General features: G+C 39.0%; 1 protein-coding gene across 4 annotated transcripts in view; it reads left to right on the top strand.

The window, feature by feature from the left end:
• Nucleotides 1-219: 219 nt before the first annotated feature.
• The window catches only part of PDHX (pyruvate dehydrogenase complex component X), a 62,018-nt gene continuing 46,049 nt past the window's right edge, over nt 220-16,188 (top strand). For 2 of the 4 annotated variants that reach the window (XM_036259220.1, XM_036259223.1), the window contains exons 1-2: nt 226-385; nt 15,741-15,821. In XM_036259220.1, the coding sequence (XP_036115113.1) occupies nt 226-385; nt 15,741-15,821 (241 nt within the window). Of the gene's footprint in view, nt 386-11,051; nt 11,210-15,740; nt 15,822-16,188 lie in introns of those variants that run through there. The other 2 variants (XM_036259221.1, XM_036259222.1) reach the window with 2 other exon arrangements.

Here is a 16,188-nt window from a genome sequence, read left to right on the forward strand (position 1 = left end):
GGGCCTGGGAAGGCCTCGCTGACTGGACAGCCAGTGGCGCAGCCACCTGGCTGGGAGGCGGGGCCAGTGATCTTGGAGGTGGGGCTAGGAGGCTTGGATGGAGACTCAAAAGGCACGACTGCGCTTAGGGGGCGTGGCTAACCGGGTGAGAGGCGGGGCCTGGGAGGGGCTTGATGACAGAGCGATCAGGCTGTGCTGCGGGCATCCCTTGGAAAGACCGGGAAGATGGCGGCCTCCTGGAGGCTAGGCTGTGACCTGGGGATGCTGCGTTCTCTCATGGGCTTTGGCGGCCGGCGAGGCCTGGGGCTCGTTAAGGGAGCTGCTGGGTGGTCCGCCGCCCGCGGAGCTAGTTGGAGATGGTTTCACAGCACGCAGTGGCTGCGGGGTGAGTGACCGGGGCTCACTCAGCTTCTCTGTAACTGAACACTGGGCCTAGGTCAGGGGCTTTTTGACTGAGGGCCTGCATTTGGGTGTGGAGGTACGCAGTACTCCCTGTTCCCATTGCCTTTTCTCGGGAAGGGGTCCGCTGACTTGGTCTCCTGATAAGTGCATGGCCCGAAGGGCTTTCTTGGGAGCTGGGAGACCTTGACTCCGTCTCTGGCCCCCTCGTTGGTATGGCTTCTCTTGACCTTGCCTTGGTATTTATTTTTGTGTGTGAGGCGCAGAGTTAGGTCCTAAACGTCCTTCTCTCGGGCCCCGTCGCATTCAGGTCTCAGGTTCCTTTAGGGTTGTCTAGCATCACTGTCAGGGAAAAGCTGCCTTAGGTGGCTGAGATTCAAAAGCCACTTTTGGCTGTTCCCATTCATTCTTTTGGCCTTTCTCTAGTGAGAGATCTTTTCTTCTAGGCCACTCGGGGTGCCTTACATAACAACTAGTAAAGGACCTAATTTGTAAATGCCTACCGCATCACAGACATAGGCCCGGCAAAACATGAGCATGAAAGAGTGGAAAGTTAGGAGGGAAAATCATACCATGAAGGTTATTACAGGAAATCAGCATTTCGTAATTATATTGACACAATTAGCAATTCTTCCAGTATTTAACAGTAGGTAATGTAGCATGTGGGGCATTATTTTTCTTTGCACGCGGATGAGGCGGGGTCATAGGACTAACACTTTTTGAATGTGACATATTATCTGCCAATCATTCTGGTACTGCGCAGAATGAATTTTTTTTTCCTATTGTATAACTTTTATTTATTTATTTATTTTAATTAATTTATTTTTTTTGTTACAGATGTTTCTCTTTTTTTACCCCATTGACACCCTCCTCCCCATCCCACCCCCCATCCCCAGCTTTGTTGTCCATGTCCATTGGTTATGCATACATGCATATAAGTTGTGTGGTTTATCTCTTACCACCCCCACCCCAACCCTCTTCTGAGGGTTGTCAGTCTGTACCCTACTTCCGTGTTTCTGGGTCTACCCTATTCCTCAGACTGTTATATTCATTATATTCCATATATAAATGAGATCATGTGGTATTTGTCTTTTTCTGCTTGGCTTGTTTCATTTAGGATAATACTTTTCAGGTCCCTCCATGTCATCTCAAAGGATAAGAGATCTTTCTTACAGCTGCATAGTACTCCATTGTGTATATGTACCACAGCTTTTTTATCCATTCATCTACTGATGGACACCTGGGCTGTTTCCAGATCTTAGCTATTGTAAATAGTGCTGCTACAAACATGGGGGTACATGCATTCTTTCTGATTGGTGTTTCAGGCTTCTTAGTGTATATTCCTAGAAGCGGGATCACTGGGTCAAATGGCAGTTCAATTTTTAATTTTTTTGAGGTAACACCATATTGTTTTCCATAGTGGCTGCACCAGTCTGCATTCCCACCAGCAGTGCACTAGAGTCCCCTTTTCTCCACACCCTCGCCAACACTTGTTTGATGATTTGTTGGTGGCGGCCACAGAATGAATTTTATTATAAAAAATTAGGTGCATATTCTGGGCTATCAAGGCTCAAAAAAAAAGTTTTACAAAGTCCCACAGTAAGGTGAGTGCACTGAGATCTCTGAAAATTTGGTGATGGGAACAATTTATTTCAGTTTCTTCAGGTTACTGTTTCATAAAATACTTGGAACAGTGATTCTTTAACTATGTATAGAATTCCTTTTCCTCCCAGTTTATTAGTTTATTGAGTACTGAACTTTTCCTACAGCTCCCAGAGATTGTCTGGGGTGGAATTCAACAATCTGCATTTTACAGTCTTAGATGAGTTTTGGTGTTTTATGTTGGTGTTTGTTGGGCTACACTTTAAGACTCTCTGCCTTAGAAAATCTTGGACAAGTAAAAGCCCATGGTGGAAATAAATATGTTTGTAAAACACATTTTTTTTTTGAGACTATTGGAATGTTCTAGATCCTCTCTACAGAGAAAGGGGTATATGTTCATGCAGGCTCAGAGGTTTTCCTTAGAACCAGTTTAAGGAGCCATGCCTTTAGAAACTCACTTAGGCAATCCTTATCTGATGTATGGTGACATCGTGCCCTCTCCCATCCCGCCACACCATGAACAGTGTATCTAACTTTGCTTGAACATCATCTGTAAGGAAGAGGACACTACATCCCAAGGAAGTGGTATTACTTTCCTAGTGCCTCCCTCTTTCACATATAAAGACCCTTGTGATTACATTGGGTCCACATGGATAATGTAGAGTGCTTTCCCCATCTCAGGGTCACTTGTTTGGCAACTTAAAAAGGTTCCTTTTTAAACCTTATTCTCCCTTGCCATGTTCATATTCACAGGTTCTGGGTGTTAGAACCTGGCCATCTTTCACGGAGTGGTGAGAGGCTGTGGACATTATTCTGCCTACGACAGAAGCTGCTTTTGTTGTTGGGTAGCTCTAAGTTATTTGAAAGTTTTGGATGCCCTGGCCGGTTTTGCTTGGTGGTTAGAGCGTTGGCCTGTGGTCCACAGAGACCAGGGTTTGGTTACTGCTAAGGGCCCGTACCTCCGTTGCTGTTTGTCCCCGGCCCTGGTTGGGTCGTGTGGGGGGCAACCACTCTATGTGTCCCTTTCACGTCGATGTTTCTTTCTCTCTCTCTCTCTTCCTCTCTCTCCCTCCCATTCTATCTGAACAAAAAATGGAAAAATGTCCTTGAGTGAGAATAAAATAAAAAAGTTTTGGATTTTTTTTTCCCTAATACTGAGCCAGAATTTGTCTCCTACCTTTTCACCTACAAGTTTTTGTTTTGCCATGCTCTAGAGATGCATAGACATTATTCTGAATAGACCTTATCCTTTAGGAGTGTATAGTCTGCTTGGGGAGATAAACAATAATAGCATGATTTCAATAGTGTGTGTAGTGAGCTCTGAGGGGTAAGTTCAGAATAATAGGGGTATACAAAAGAAGGCTTCCTAGAGGTGGCAGCCTTCCCAGGCTAAAAGATCAGCAGATACAAAGGCCCAGAGGCCAGATGTGGTATTTACATAAGTAACATAGCCTCTATAAACAGTTTTTCAAAGTAGTCTAGGCAGTTAATTTTGAAGTTTCCATTGCTGCCCTTTCAGACTAAATGGCATGATTTGGAACTTAATTAATTAATAACTAAGATGTTAATAATACTGGTTTTAAGTTCTTACTGAGGAATAACATATTGAGTTTAAAATAACATCTGAGGAGAAAAGTAAATGAAGTTCAGCCTTTGTAGTGCTTTGCTTAATATATAGCTACAGGCCTGGTATTATGGATGTTAAATAAACATCTAGGAAAGCTAAAAATCCAGAAAGTTATAAAAGGACACAGAGGTCCACAGTAGGATTGCAAATTGGCAGCCAGTGAATTGACCTCCATCATTTTAGAAGAAAATTAAATTTATTGACAACATTTAAAAACTAGAAACTTTACATAAACATCTAGATTTTTGTCTTCTCTTGAAATTTTAAATTTAGGGTCTATATAGTGACAGTTGGTTAGGACTGAGTAATTATTGTTCTCTTTAGGTAGAAAATTACTTCCTAGTTTACCACTATATCCTGTACTCTCTTGCCTCCCCAGTCAGCAAGGCTGTATATGCCTGGGTATATGTCATCACCTCTAGTTGTCATTCTTTTCTTGTCTCTCAATCTGTGTAGAAAGCAGAAAACAAAAGATAGACCAGGAAAAATGGCAGAGAACAGATAGGGTGTGTGTATATAAGGAAGAAAATTTTTACAGATGTAATATGAAAATAAAGCATGTCTAGATTTAAAGAAAAACCTTAAGATGCTGCTAGCCCACTTCTCTCACCTGCTCATTCCCTGTAGGCATCTGAGTTTTAGGCGGCAGTTCTGTGACAGGGACAGATTCTTTGAAAAGAGTTGAGAGTATGGTATTTCTGCCAAAACATGGATACTTGTTTTAGGCCTGATCTTTATTAAGTGCTTCAATGGTGATACTAATGAGACTGATACTGTTCTTTGAATTCTCCTTTAACTGTGGAACCAAACAGAATAGCTGAAGTAAAAATAGGACTTATTAAGGATACAACTGTGCATATATGAAATGCTGCTGGGCCATGGGGGAACTAGGATGATTCTGTCCATTTCTTCTAGGGCTCCCATTACCTGTCTTCTCTCTCATGGTCTGATTTACTTTGTTGTTCTTTGCAAACTTGCCAATCTGTTTACTCATGGCTTTTCTTTCTCTATAATGTCAGCTTGTCTTGCCTTAATGCTGATTCAGGCCCTTATGCCCCATGCTCTTTCAGTTTAGTTCAGGTGGGCACTATCATGTCTGCGATCTAATTCCAGATTTCCTGGAGAGAAGCTGATGACCCATTGTAGGTCAGTCATACACAGAGCACGTAGATGTGATTCTTTCAAAGGCTGCAGTTTGGACATTTTCTTTTTAAAAAGGAGGTATGAGTTGGGAATCACTGATTAACATGTCTGTTACTATGACAATCTAATTAAAGTAGAACAGTAGTAAAGTGCTTCTTCAGTTTAATTGTTCTAAGGTAAGTAGTGGCTAAGTATGATCACCTAACCAAAGTAAATCTGGGCTAGTCAAGGTTGAGAGATGTGTGACCATCTAAGGAAAATTGGAAGGGAATAAATGAGATCTTAGTAGAAGCAGCAGTAGGAGAAACTAATAAAATTTGGATTATCAGGAAGTACATAGTACATGTTCTCATTGCTTGAAAACATCTCATTCTGTATATGAAAGTGGGACATTGCAAGTAGCCATCACATGATAGAGCATTCACTGTTTGCCAGGCATCGTTTTAGATTCTTCACTTGCATGACTTCTAATCATCTTCAGAACCCTAAAAGGATTAGTTGTGTTTTGCAGGTGAAGAAATAGAGACTCAGTGAGGTTTAGCTGTTTACCCAACGTTATAAGTGGATGTGTACTTTGGAACTATGCACATGATAATATCCAGAGGAAGAAAAGGTGTCCTTTTTGTTGGATATCTTGGAAAGGATCGACTTTGACTAACAAGGAGCTGGGTACTATGTACTGAATATTTGTGTCCCCGCTCAAAATTCAATTGTTGAAATGATGATGTTAGGAGGTGGAGGCCTTTGGGAGGTGCTTAGGTCACATTGGAACCCTCATGAATGGGATCAGTATCCTTATAAAAGAGACCTCAGAGAGGTCCCTAATCAGACCTCACTGTGAGGCGAGAAGGTACCATCCACGAAATAGGAAATGGACCTGCAGCAGCCATCACACCAGATCCGCCAGCATCATGATCCTGGACTTCCCAGCCTCCAGGGCTGTGAGAAGTAAATGTTGTTTATAAGCCACCAGTCTCAGGTATTTTGTTACAGCAGTCTGAACAGACTAAGACCCTGCACGATGGTTTCACCAACTCAGAGCACGTGTTCACAAGAAAGGTATACAGCTGAACAAAACTGGGTCTCTGCTAGCAAGAATGAAGTTGGGGGAGTGGGTTTGGGAATAATAAATTGCATTTATTGAGAGCTTACTATGTATCATGTTCCCTTCTCAGCATCTTACATGAGTTAACTCATTTAGTAGAACAGCTAATGCTGTCTTCTGATAGTAGACTTCTAGTTTCAACCCAGGACTGCTTGACAACAAAGCTTAAGCAGAATCTACTTCAGCGTCAAATGATACTTGGCTATAGACATCAGAATTGTGTCAGTCATGCTTACGGTTTGTTTACCATGTATATATTCTAAGTGAACACCTTTTTTTTTAATGAAGTGAGATATATCTTAGTAATATTTACATTGTAAAATAGTATTTCAGTGACAATCGTGATAACATCATTTTAGAACAATTTAAAATACTAAAATTCTAGACTGTATGAAGGGTGGCAGGATCATTTAAGAGAGAGAATATATGTTAATGTCCTCCTGTTTGTAAGTTTCTAAGATAATATACTTTTTTTTTTTTTTAGATAATATACTCTTAAATATGCTTTATTATTATTTGTGCTTCGTTTGCCTTTTACAACAAAATGTGTAAATCCCCAAACTGTTATGCATGTGTTTCTTCTTTTGGTAGACTCTTAAGTGGAGTGGTGATTTCTTTTTGTCCTTATTCCAAGATTGCAAAATAAACTGGGATTCATGTAGAATTTTAATTGTTTAGTTTAATGACAAGAAGGCCAGTATTGCAAGAGGAAACCTCTTCTGAAGTGTCACTCAGAGGAAATAGTTCTGCAGCCTTAAACTACCTGACAGTTCTAGCCAGCCTCCTTACAAATACGCCATTGGATACTAAGTATATGAAAAAATTGACAGATTCTGTAAACAAAATGGAGTGTATCTGTTTGTGCTTGGAAGGCAGTACATTTGTAGTAGCTAGTATCTCAATAGTTTTCTGCAAAGACTTTCTTGTATTACATGAAACATTTTCAGGGAAGGCTTAGGGTTGGCAAATTTATACTTCAAGAGAGCTTCCTTAGGAATCTACAGGCATTGGTTTTTAGAGGGGCACAAATCTATTTGATTAAAAGCTGTACCACTTTTTCAGTAAAATGCACACATGTAAAATTTTGTGTGTGATTCCAGGGAACCTCATAGCTTCTCCCTGTAATTTATAAATACTGCCTAACCTATTTCCAAAAACATTTTAGTCACTTCCTACAGAGAAGAGATGTGCTACTTTGCAAGGATACTTACCATATCTGAGAACAAGAAAGATGTGTTTTAATATAGGGATTTGATAAATAAATGACTAATGAATACTTTTACAAAAGATTACAATAAAGCCAGTAATTTAGAAATCTTAGTTCAGATCTGAGTTTGGATTAAATTGACTTGTGCATTTAGTCTCATCAGATCATTCGCCTTTCCCTAAACATTTGCACTTCTCTTTTCTTTCATTTGCTCATGCTGTTCCTTCTAGTGGAAGGACCTTGTGATTTGAAATTTTTCTCATTACTTAAGTGCTACCCTTCTAAGTCTTTCTATAAGGTCCTGGCAGGGAACAGATGGTACTCTAAAAGTAGGTAATTTGAGTTTAATAAATAATCATTTTTGTAAATTCAGTCTGTAGAGATGGTGCTGTACTAAGGGGCTATTTAGAGCAAGGTGCTGTCACCACTTCTAGGCTTGAAGAGGCATGGGAGGGGAGCAGTTACAGAATTAGAAAGGAGGGAGCCTGTGGGGAGGCCCAGTGATGGAGCTGTGCCCTTCAGTTAAAGGACCCAACCAATCCCAGGAGACCCCACAGGGAGATAGCTGGGGAAATAAACACCCTGTCCTCACGCTCCTTATGTTTTTAACATAACAAGCACACTCTACTCATTCTTTGCACTTGCCATTTCCTCTGTTTAGAAGGCTCTTCCATCAGATGTGTGCATGGCTTCCTCCATTCAGTTCTGCTTGCTTTTTCAGGGGAGGGCTTCTCTGATCAGCTGATAAAATACTTCCTGCAAGGTCACTTTGTCCCCTTACCTTCCTTCCTTTTCTTAGTTCATATCACCACCAGACATATTATTTACTTTCTATCTCCTTACTTTAGAAGCTAAGCTCCATGAGAATAGGGATTATTGTCTGTCTTTATTCACTTTTGATATCTCCAACCCCTAGAATCACCTACCTGGCTGGTACTGAATAAATATTTGTTGAATAAATGACACGTGAATAAACAAATAGTTTTTTTTTTTCCCTTTATTTTACTTCTGTGCCATGAAGTGATTTCCAGAAATGCCCATACCCCAGCTTAAAACCCTCCCATTCCTCTCGAGCACATTTAAGGATGAAGGCCAGATGTTTAGAAGGACCTGGTCCCTAAGTGCCTTTTCAGCTGTCAGGTCAAATGGTCTAATTGAGTAAAGGAAGCACATTCATGGGTATCTTCGCTTTGTACTTATTTGAGCTTTTCTGTGAGGTTTCTAGTGACTATCTCAAAGCATGTGGGTTTTTGTTGTTGTTCATAGACAAGTGAATATTAGCCATATATATGGAACTGCAGATAGGTTCCGTTTCTTTTTCTTTTTTGTAATTTCTTTTTCCCTTTATTGATTTTAGGGAGGAAGGGAGAGGGAGAGAGATAGAAACATCGATGAGAGAGAACATCGATTGGCCACCTCCTGCATGCCCCCCACTGGGGATGTGGCCCACAACCTGGGCATGTGTCCTGACCCGGAATTGAACCGGCAACCTCTTGGTGCATGGGTCGATACTCAACCACTGAGCCACACCGGCCAGACCCATTTCGTATTGTGGTTATTTCTCTTGCTTGCTCAAAAACTTTTTTTCATGACTTTCCATTGCTATTTAAATAACCTGAAACCATTAAGTAGGTATTAAAGTGTACTGTAAGGTGCTATAGTACTATGAGGTACTGTAAACGAAGGTAGTAGTTCCATTATGCTTTTTAAAACATAGATGGTCCACCAAAACATCTGGCAGTGATTTTATGAGAGTTGGGTTTTCAGATGTGAAATACAGTTAAAATAGAGGTCATGAGTTAGTATACATTAGCTGCAAGAACAAGGCTGAATTAGGTAAAGGAGAGAGTAAAAAGGAAACCAAGTTTAGGCTGGGAAGTGGAAATTAACCTGTGAATCCATCTCTCATTACTGGAAGAAGGAATTGTCAAGAATGGTAATGTGATAACATCCAGACAACTGTCTGGACATCTTCACAGTTTACCCTCTTAACCGTTTCTGTGCTGCCTGTCAATAAAGAGCTAACATGATTGAGACTGACTTATTCTTTGCCAGGCCCCATTGTAAAGACTTTGCATGTGTTGCGCCGGCCTGTTTGGCTCAGCGGTTAGAGCGTCGGCCTGCGGTCCAGAGAGACCCGGGTTCAGTTCCCGCTGAGGGCATGTACCGCAGTTACAGTTTGTCCCCGACCCTGGTGGGCTCGTGCAAGTGGCAGCCACTCGATGTGTCCCTTTCACATCGATGTTTCTCTCTCTCTGTCTCTCTCTCTCTCTCTTCCTCTCTCTCCCTCCCATTCTGAACAAAAAAAAAGGAAAAATGTCCTCGGGTGAGAATAAAAAAAAAAAAAGACTTTGCATGTGTTACCATATTTAATCCTCACAAAAATCTTTATTTTACCGAAGAGGCAACTGAGGCATAGACCAATTTAGGATAAATGGTGGAATACGTTTTTTAAAAATTGCTTAAACATTTTATTAAATAGTAAAATACTTGTCATAGTAATACATGTACTTGGTTTCAACAGTCAAATAGTACTAAAGGGCTTATAACAGTACAGTAGGTCTCTGCCCTACTTCCCCAGTCTTCATTAGAAGCAGCAAGCTTTGCTCAGCTGGTGTGGCTTAGTGGTTGAGCATCGGCCCATGCACCAAGAGCTGGCCAGTTTGATTCCCAGTCAGGGCACATGCCCAGGTTGTGGGCCCGATCCCCAATGGGGGTCATGCAAGAGGCGGCCAATCGATGTTCTCTCTCATCAACATTTCTATCTCTCTCTTCCTCTCCCTTCCTTTCCCTTCCTCTCTCTGTAAAATCAATAAAGAAAAAAAAAAGGCAACAAGCTTTAGCTTTCTTCTGGTATTGACTCCTCTCCCTATTTCTGTTTTAAGTATTAACTGTGGGCAGCTGCTCATCAGTGCCATCCCACCATGTCTTCCTTCCCCTCCATTCCCTAATGTAATTCTTTTGCAGTTGATGGTTAAATTCATATCCATTGTTTACACTGAACAAATTTTACACAACTGAGAATTGTCATATATTGTCCCATATTATGATTGTTACTTTTCTTTTTGCTTTTCTTGACAGGGTTGTTTTTAATTTTTTTTTTTTTTAGTTTTCTCTGTAACTTGCTAATTTATCCCACACCACCTTACAGCTTTCAGCACAGTTTTCTGTATTGCCAGTCATGTGCGATATTCTCCGGTTAACTTATTTTTGTAGTGTCTGTGTATCCCGGGTGTGTAGGCTGGACCTCCATTCTTAAGTACCCTCTGCAGGGAAAACCATCTCATCGTTCAGTCTTCGGTTGAAGGAGGGTGGGTTGTCACCCAGCACTAGGTTTGGCTTTCTGGAGCCTCATTAGTCAGTTATTTCCTTTTCTGCTTCTAAAATTTTATTCCATTGTTGCTTTTCTCCCTGTCCTTGTGGATTTGTGTCTAAAAATAACAAAAGCACATTTTTAACTTTGTGTTAGATAAGTTTTGGAGAGGGAGTGAAATTAGATACGTTTATTGTAGAAAGTTAACATGTAGATTATAAGAAACAAACATAATGAAAGGCACTTATAATAATACCACCAACTAGAGATTACTACTGTCATTTTGGAGTATATCCTTTCAGTCTTATTGTACAAACTAAGCAGGTAGAAATTGGATTATGCTATATATACACTGTTTGGGGCATCACTTATATGTTTTTGTACTATGCTAGAACTTATAAATGCTATTTTCACACAAACTATTATGTGTACATTTTCTGTCGTTATCCATTGATATTTTCAATGTATTCTTAGACCAATACTGCACCACAATAAGTATTTGAATAAAGAAGACTTAACATGACAAGTACCCATTTAAAAAAAATTGCTTTGGCTGCCTTTATTCAAAACTGCAGTGTTAATATTATTCTCTGCCCCGGTGTTGATTTTTAAATTACCCATACACTTCATTCTGCTTTATTTTATTCAGCCTGAAGATGGCAGAATTGTTTTCTTTGAATGGAATAAAGGTCCAATTATACTTAATGACTTCTTGCCTTGAAAAGAGGGATGATTAAATGAGCGGCATCTCTCCCTATTAGAGAAGAAGCAAATTAATATGAGGAACAGGGAGCCACACTAAGAAAGTACTGGGTAATTTCCTTCTTCATTTGGTCTATCTTATTTCATGATTTTTGTGTTTGGATTATAGTAGTGTAAATGGACTAGAATGACTCTCGAGCTGTACCATATGTAAACTGCTGAATTTTCTTCATTTCTTTAGTCAGCATAATGGAGCTGAGATCTGCTTCCTATTAGCCATTTGATCTGCATAAAAGCAATTTGATCTGCATTTGTATGTTGTCTGCTTATATTATCTTTTTTTTTAAATCTTGAGAACTTTTAGAACTGATATACAGATAATCGATTTAAAGCTTTGATATAGTTGATTTCCATGAAGTATGAGTGTTTTGCTCTTAGGGCAAAAGAAATACTTTAGGGAATAAGAAACTAGAATTAGATTAGTGTACTGTATTTGATGTGAAGACATAATTATGCTGTAGAAAGACTGAAAGAGCAAATTTGAGGAAGTGTAAGAGTTGCTTAGAGAAACTGCTGTAAAATTCAGGATTGATAGATTGCTCTTGTGCCCAGTGCGGCAGGTAACGCAGCAATGTGCTAAGCAAAAAATTTTATTGTGTCATTCTGTTGAAGAAAAAAAAGATTAAGACAGTTTGAATGATTTATGAGATTCTGCTTTTAAAAATCAACATGTTTACATATAAACTAGAACTGTACAATACCATACTCATCTTAAATATTTTTTAAACTGCCACAGAAGGACAGACTTTATAAGCCATTAGTTTGTTAGCTTGATAGAATGGAGTAGAACAACGAAATTACTTCAAAGGGATTCAATTCTGACTAAAAAATTGGGTATTTTTTACTAATTGTGGCATTTTTATTGATTTAAGTAACCCGTATGACCAGTGGTGGGGGGAGGGGGCACATTTCCTTTATTCTTACCCATAGATGTGCCCAGTTGTTTGTAGGAAATATAACGGGTGCACATTTCAAGGCCTCCTCAATTTGACAGAAGAAAGGTAGAATGTGCTGCTTACTGGAATAAAAAAGGGAAACTATATTCAATTTCTTGTGAAATTAAACAATATTAGATATAAGTTAAAAGTCGGAGGAGTCTAGAAAAACCCACACTATCTCAGGGGAATTTATGGCCACCCTAAAGGGCGGATATTAATTATGTGCAGCCCTGTCACTCAAAGCTGATATTATGCTTGTATAATTACTTTTCCAAGGAAAAATACATTTAAAAAAGATGTGTATGATGTTCCAGTTGAGAGAGGATATATTAGAATGAAATATGTACCATTATTAGTAAATTAATGCTTATGTTTGAAATCATTTTCCAGCATGACAGTTTGAGGATCGATTGGTTAGATTAATCAGAAGGTACATTGCATATTTTACTTTCCATAGTAAGCCAGTATAATCAATAGAAAGATAGTACTGAATAATGGAGATGTCCAAAATGTCTGTCTTTGTTTTTTGTCACCTTCGTTTCAGTGTAAGGATAGTGATCTATTACACAGTTTTTATATTTTATTTCATTATTCAGAGAAGCAATTTCAATTTATCCATGAAGGGTGGCTGTATAAGGAATTATTACATTCTCTTTATTTTTAAATTATGAACAATTTTGAGGCTTTTGATGTGGTAATTTGGAAAATAATAATAAATTTAAAAGTTTTATAATATAGTCCTAATGTCAGGAATAATGGAAATGGGAAGGTCTGTTAGGTGAGAGATTATAATGGCAGAATCATAAAATAAATATGAATTGTATCATGGCAACTAGAACCAAGATGTAAAAATATTGAAGACAGACTTTGTTTTGAGAGAATTGATTTAGTATTTGTCATAAATTGGAATCTGGACGTAGAATCATTGAAGTGGAACTCCATTTGATATAAATTTAATATGTGTGTGCATATGAAATATTCTATCTTATAATGCCAACCTTGACCTTTTTGTTAGAAGAAACAAATTGGAATTTCTTTTAAGCTGTGTTTTCCAAGGAGAGGCTGGCTTCTTGTCATGGTGCTCTTAGGTTGTAGGGTTCTGTTTTTGTGTTTTTTTTCCAAAACTCAGTTCATCACAGTAAGCTTTAAAAAATTAAATGCTCAGCCCTGGCCGGTTTGGCTCAGCAGTTGGAGCGTCAGCCTGTGGTCCAGAGAGACCCAGGTTTGGTTCCCGCTAAGGGCACGTACCTTGGTTGCAGTTTGTCCCTGGCCCTGGTTGGGTCGTGCGGGTGGCAGCCACCTGATGTGTCCCTTTCACGTAGATGTTTCTCTCTCTCTCTCGTCCTCTCTCCTTCCCACTCTATCTGAACAAAAAGTTGAAAAATGTCCTTGGGTGAGGATCAAAAAAAAAAAAAAAATGCTCAGGCTTAGGCTGGCTGTGCATTCTTTAGGCAAATATTTCATGTTTTGTTTTTTTTTAAGCAAGCCATGTAAAAAAGTGAAAAAAGTGATATATACATAAATAATGTAGGGGATCAGAAAGCTCATTTTATTATTTTCTAATGTATTGACTGTATAATGCTTTGAGTACTTTTAAAGAATTCTTGCAATTAAGTGTAGGCTTGTTATGGTTTGGATTTGGAAATACATCACTAATGTTACAATATAAGTCTGCCTCTGTGTGTGTGTGTGTGTGTGTGTGTGTGTGTGTGTTTCCCTAAGTGCACCTTCCCTAATTCTAATTCACTTCACTGAAGAATTTAGTGCTTCAGTATTTTATAGACAACAATGCCCTGAGTTTGTACATAGTATTCTGCATTATTTTGTACTTATTTAATATCTGAATTTTAGTGCCTATTTAGTGCCTATTTTAGTCCATGAGGACTTATTTTACTAAGAAAAATCTGAGACTTTTAACAGCTATATTCTAGACATAATTTGCTTTTCAACTAGAAGTTGCTTGGAAATCAAATGAAACTTACAGTGAAGGTTATTGAGATGCAGTACACGGGTTCTCCAGTTTCTTTTAAGATAACTGTGTCCTTTCATAATATTATTGAATAATATTATTATCAGGAGCTAGGGAACTCATATGGCTTTTTTCTCCCTTATTTCCAAAATACAATGTACTTAAAGGTTGCCTTTTCTCTTCCAAATTAAAAATATTGTCAGGCCCAGCTGGTGTGGCTCAGTGGATTGAGCATCATCCCATGGACTGAGAGGTCCTGGTTCAATTCCCAGTTAGAGCACATGCCTAGGTTTCGGGCTCGATCCCCAGTAAAGGGGCATGCAGGAGACAGCCAATTGATGTTTCTCTCTCATATCGATGTTTCTATCTCTCCTTTCCTCTCTCTCTAAAAAATCAGTGAAAACATATTTAAAAAAATATTGTCAGTAAAAGTGGTTTCTTAGTACAGGAATTCTTTATGCCCAAGGTAGGGAAAATGATTATTAGAATATTTGATTGGACATAAGAAGAATGCTCACATGGACTTGGTATGTCTGGTTTGTTATGTGTGAATTTCTGGGTGAATAGGCTATAAACAACCAGTGGTGAGTCCATGATCCTTACTTGTAATGGTAGTACAATGTAATAGAGAACAGCCTTGAGAGTTAGGCAGAATTCAAATCCCTCAATCAGTCCAGACTGTAGTTGATGAAATGGGTGTGTTTATTTGGAGTTTGGTTGGGGCTCTATTATTGTAATATTAGGAATGATAATTATTTTCTGTTCTTAGAATTTGGTACCAATTGAGAGAGAGGCAAAAAAACCTCATAGAAATAAAAAGTAACAGTCTTAAAGCTGATGGTTTTATTAGATTGGAGAATGTGGCCTTCTGTAGTTGGACTTCCCAGTACAACCCCGTGTTTAGACTTTGGGCTTTTGTTTGAGGGGAAAGTTTTTGTAGACAAAGCAAACACACACACCTGAATTGCGTTCTCCCATCCATGGGGTCCCCGTGGGAGGCACTGAGAGAGGTGGCTTGCAATCTGCCCTTGAAAGGCAGCTCCATTTGCTCCAGCACGTGGAAGAGCTGGCTCAGAGGAAGCTGCAGGTACCGACAGTAGGCAGTTCTTAAAGAAAAGGAGGACAAGGCTGAGGCCCTTGTCCTCTTCCTAGTCCTTTAGGGAGGAAAGAATGAAAAACGGAAAGAGGACAGAAGCTTCCTTCCAAATGCTTCCCAGGCGGAGTTCCTTTGTCATGAAGCCACAGGAGTGCTTCATTTGAAATTACGCTAAAATTAGCTTAATTCCCAAAGGAAATAACTAACCTCATTTAATATGATTGTTCAGTACCCTTGCTTTTAACCCTAAAATATCAGTGGAAAAAAAAGAAAACCCTTTCTGTTCTTTTCCACATTTGAAATATGTTAGCTATGCAGTGGTGTTTTGCTTTTTGGGGTCATATTGTTGAATAATCTGAGGAATGAATGGGTTATTTTTTTAAAAGTGAAGAACTTCATGTTTTCATACTATTTCCTGGATACTTAGTTTGACCAGTTGGGAGTCTTTCCAACTTTGGAATATTTTATTTTTCAAATTGAATTTGGCACTACGTAATTTACTTGAACTTTTTATTGATGCTTTGTCCTGTGAGGTGCATTATTTCTTTTGTGGCTAATCTTTCCTTTTTTCAATTTCAGTTGATCCTATTAAAATACTAATGCCATCCTTGTCCCCGACGATGGAAGAAGGTAACATTGTGAAATGGCTGAAGAAGGAAGGTGAGCCAGTGCATTACTGATGCCTTGTGTTATTCGATCATTTTAAAAATCAGTTGTATTACACAATACATGATAAATGAAATAAATTGAGTTCCTCTGCTGGTTAATCTAAGTTTGTTTAAATAAAAATTTTCCCTGGTAATGTAGCAAAAGTTTTCTGGGTTCAGCCTGGAGCTTTCCACAAGCAGAAAATGGCAAAATATTTTAAGGTGTTTTTTCCCCCAAGTTTTAGTTATTATACTTTTACTTTCAACATCATACATTTGTCAGTCCCTTAAGTTAATTTATAGCTTTATGATGATTTTGTGTGTGTGTATGTGCGTGTGTGTTTTCTGGAACTGGGAAAGTTGATTATAACTTTCATTGG

The sequence above is a fragment of the Molossus molossus genome, unplaced genomic scaffold (assembly GCF_014108415.1).
Source record: "Molossus molossus isolate mMolMol1 unplaced genomic scaffold, mMolMol1.p scaffold_m16_p_13, whole genome shotgun sequence".
Lineage (NCBI taxonomy): Eukaryota > Metazoa > Chordata > Mammalia > Chiroptera > Molossidae > Molossus > Molossus molossus.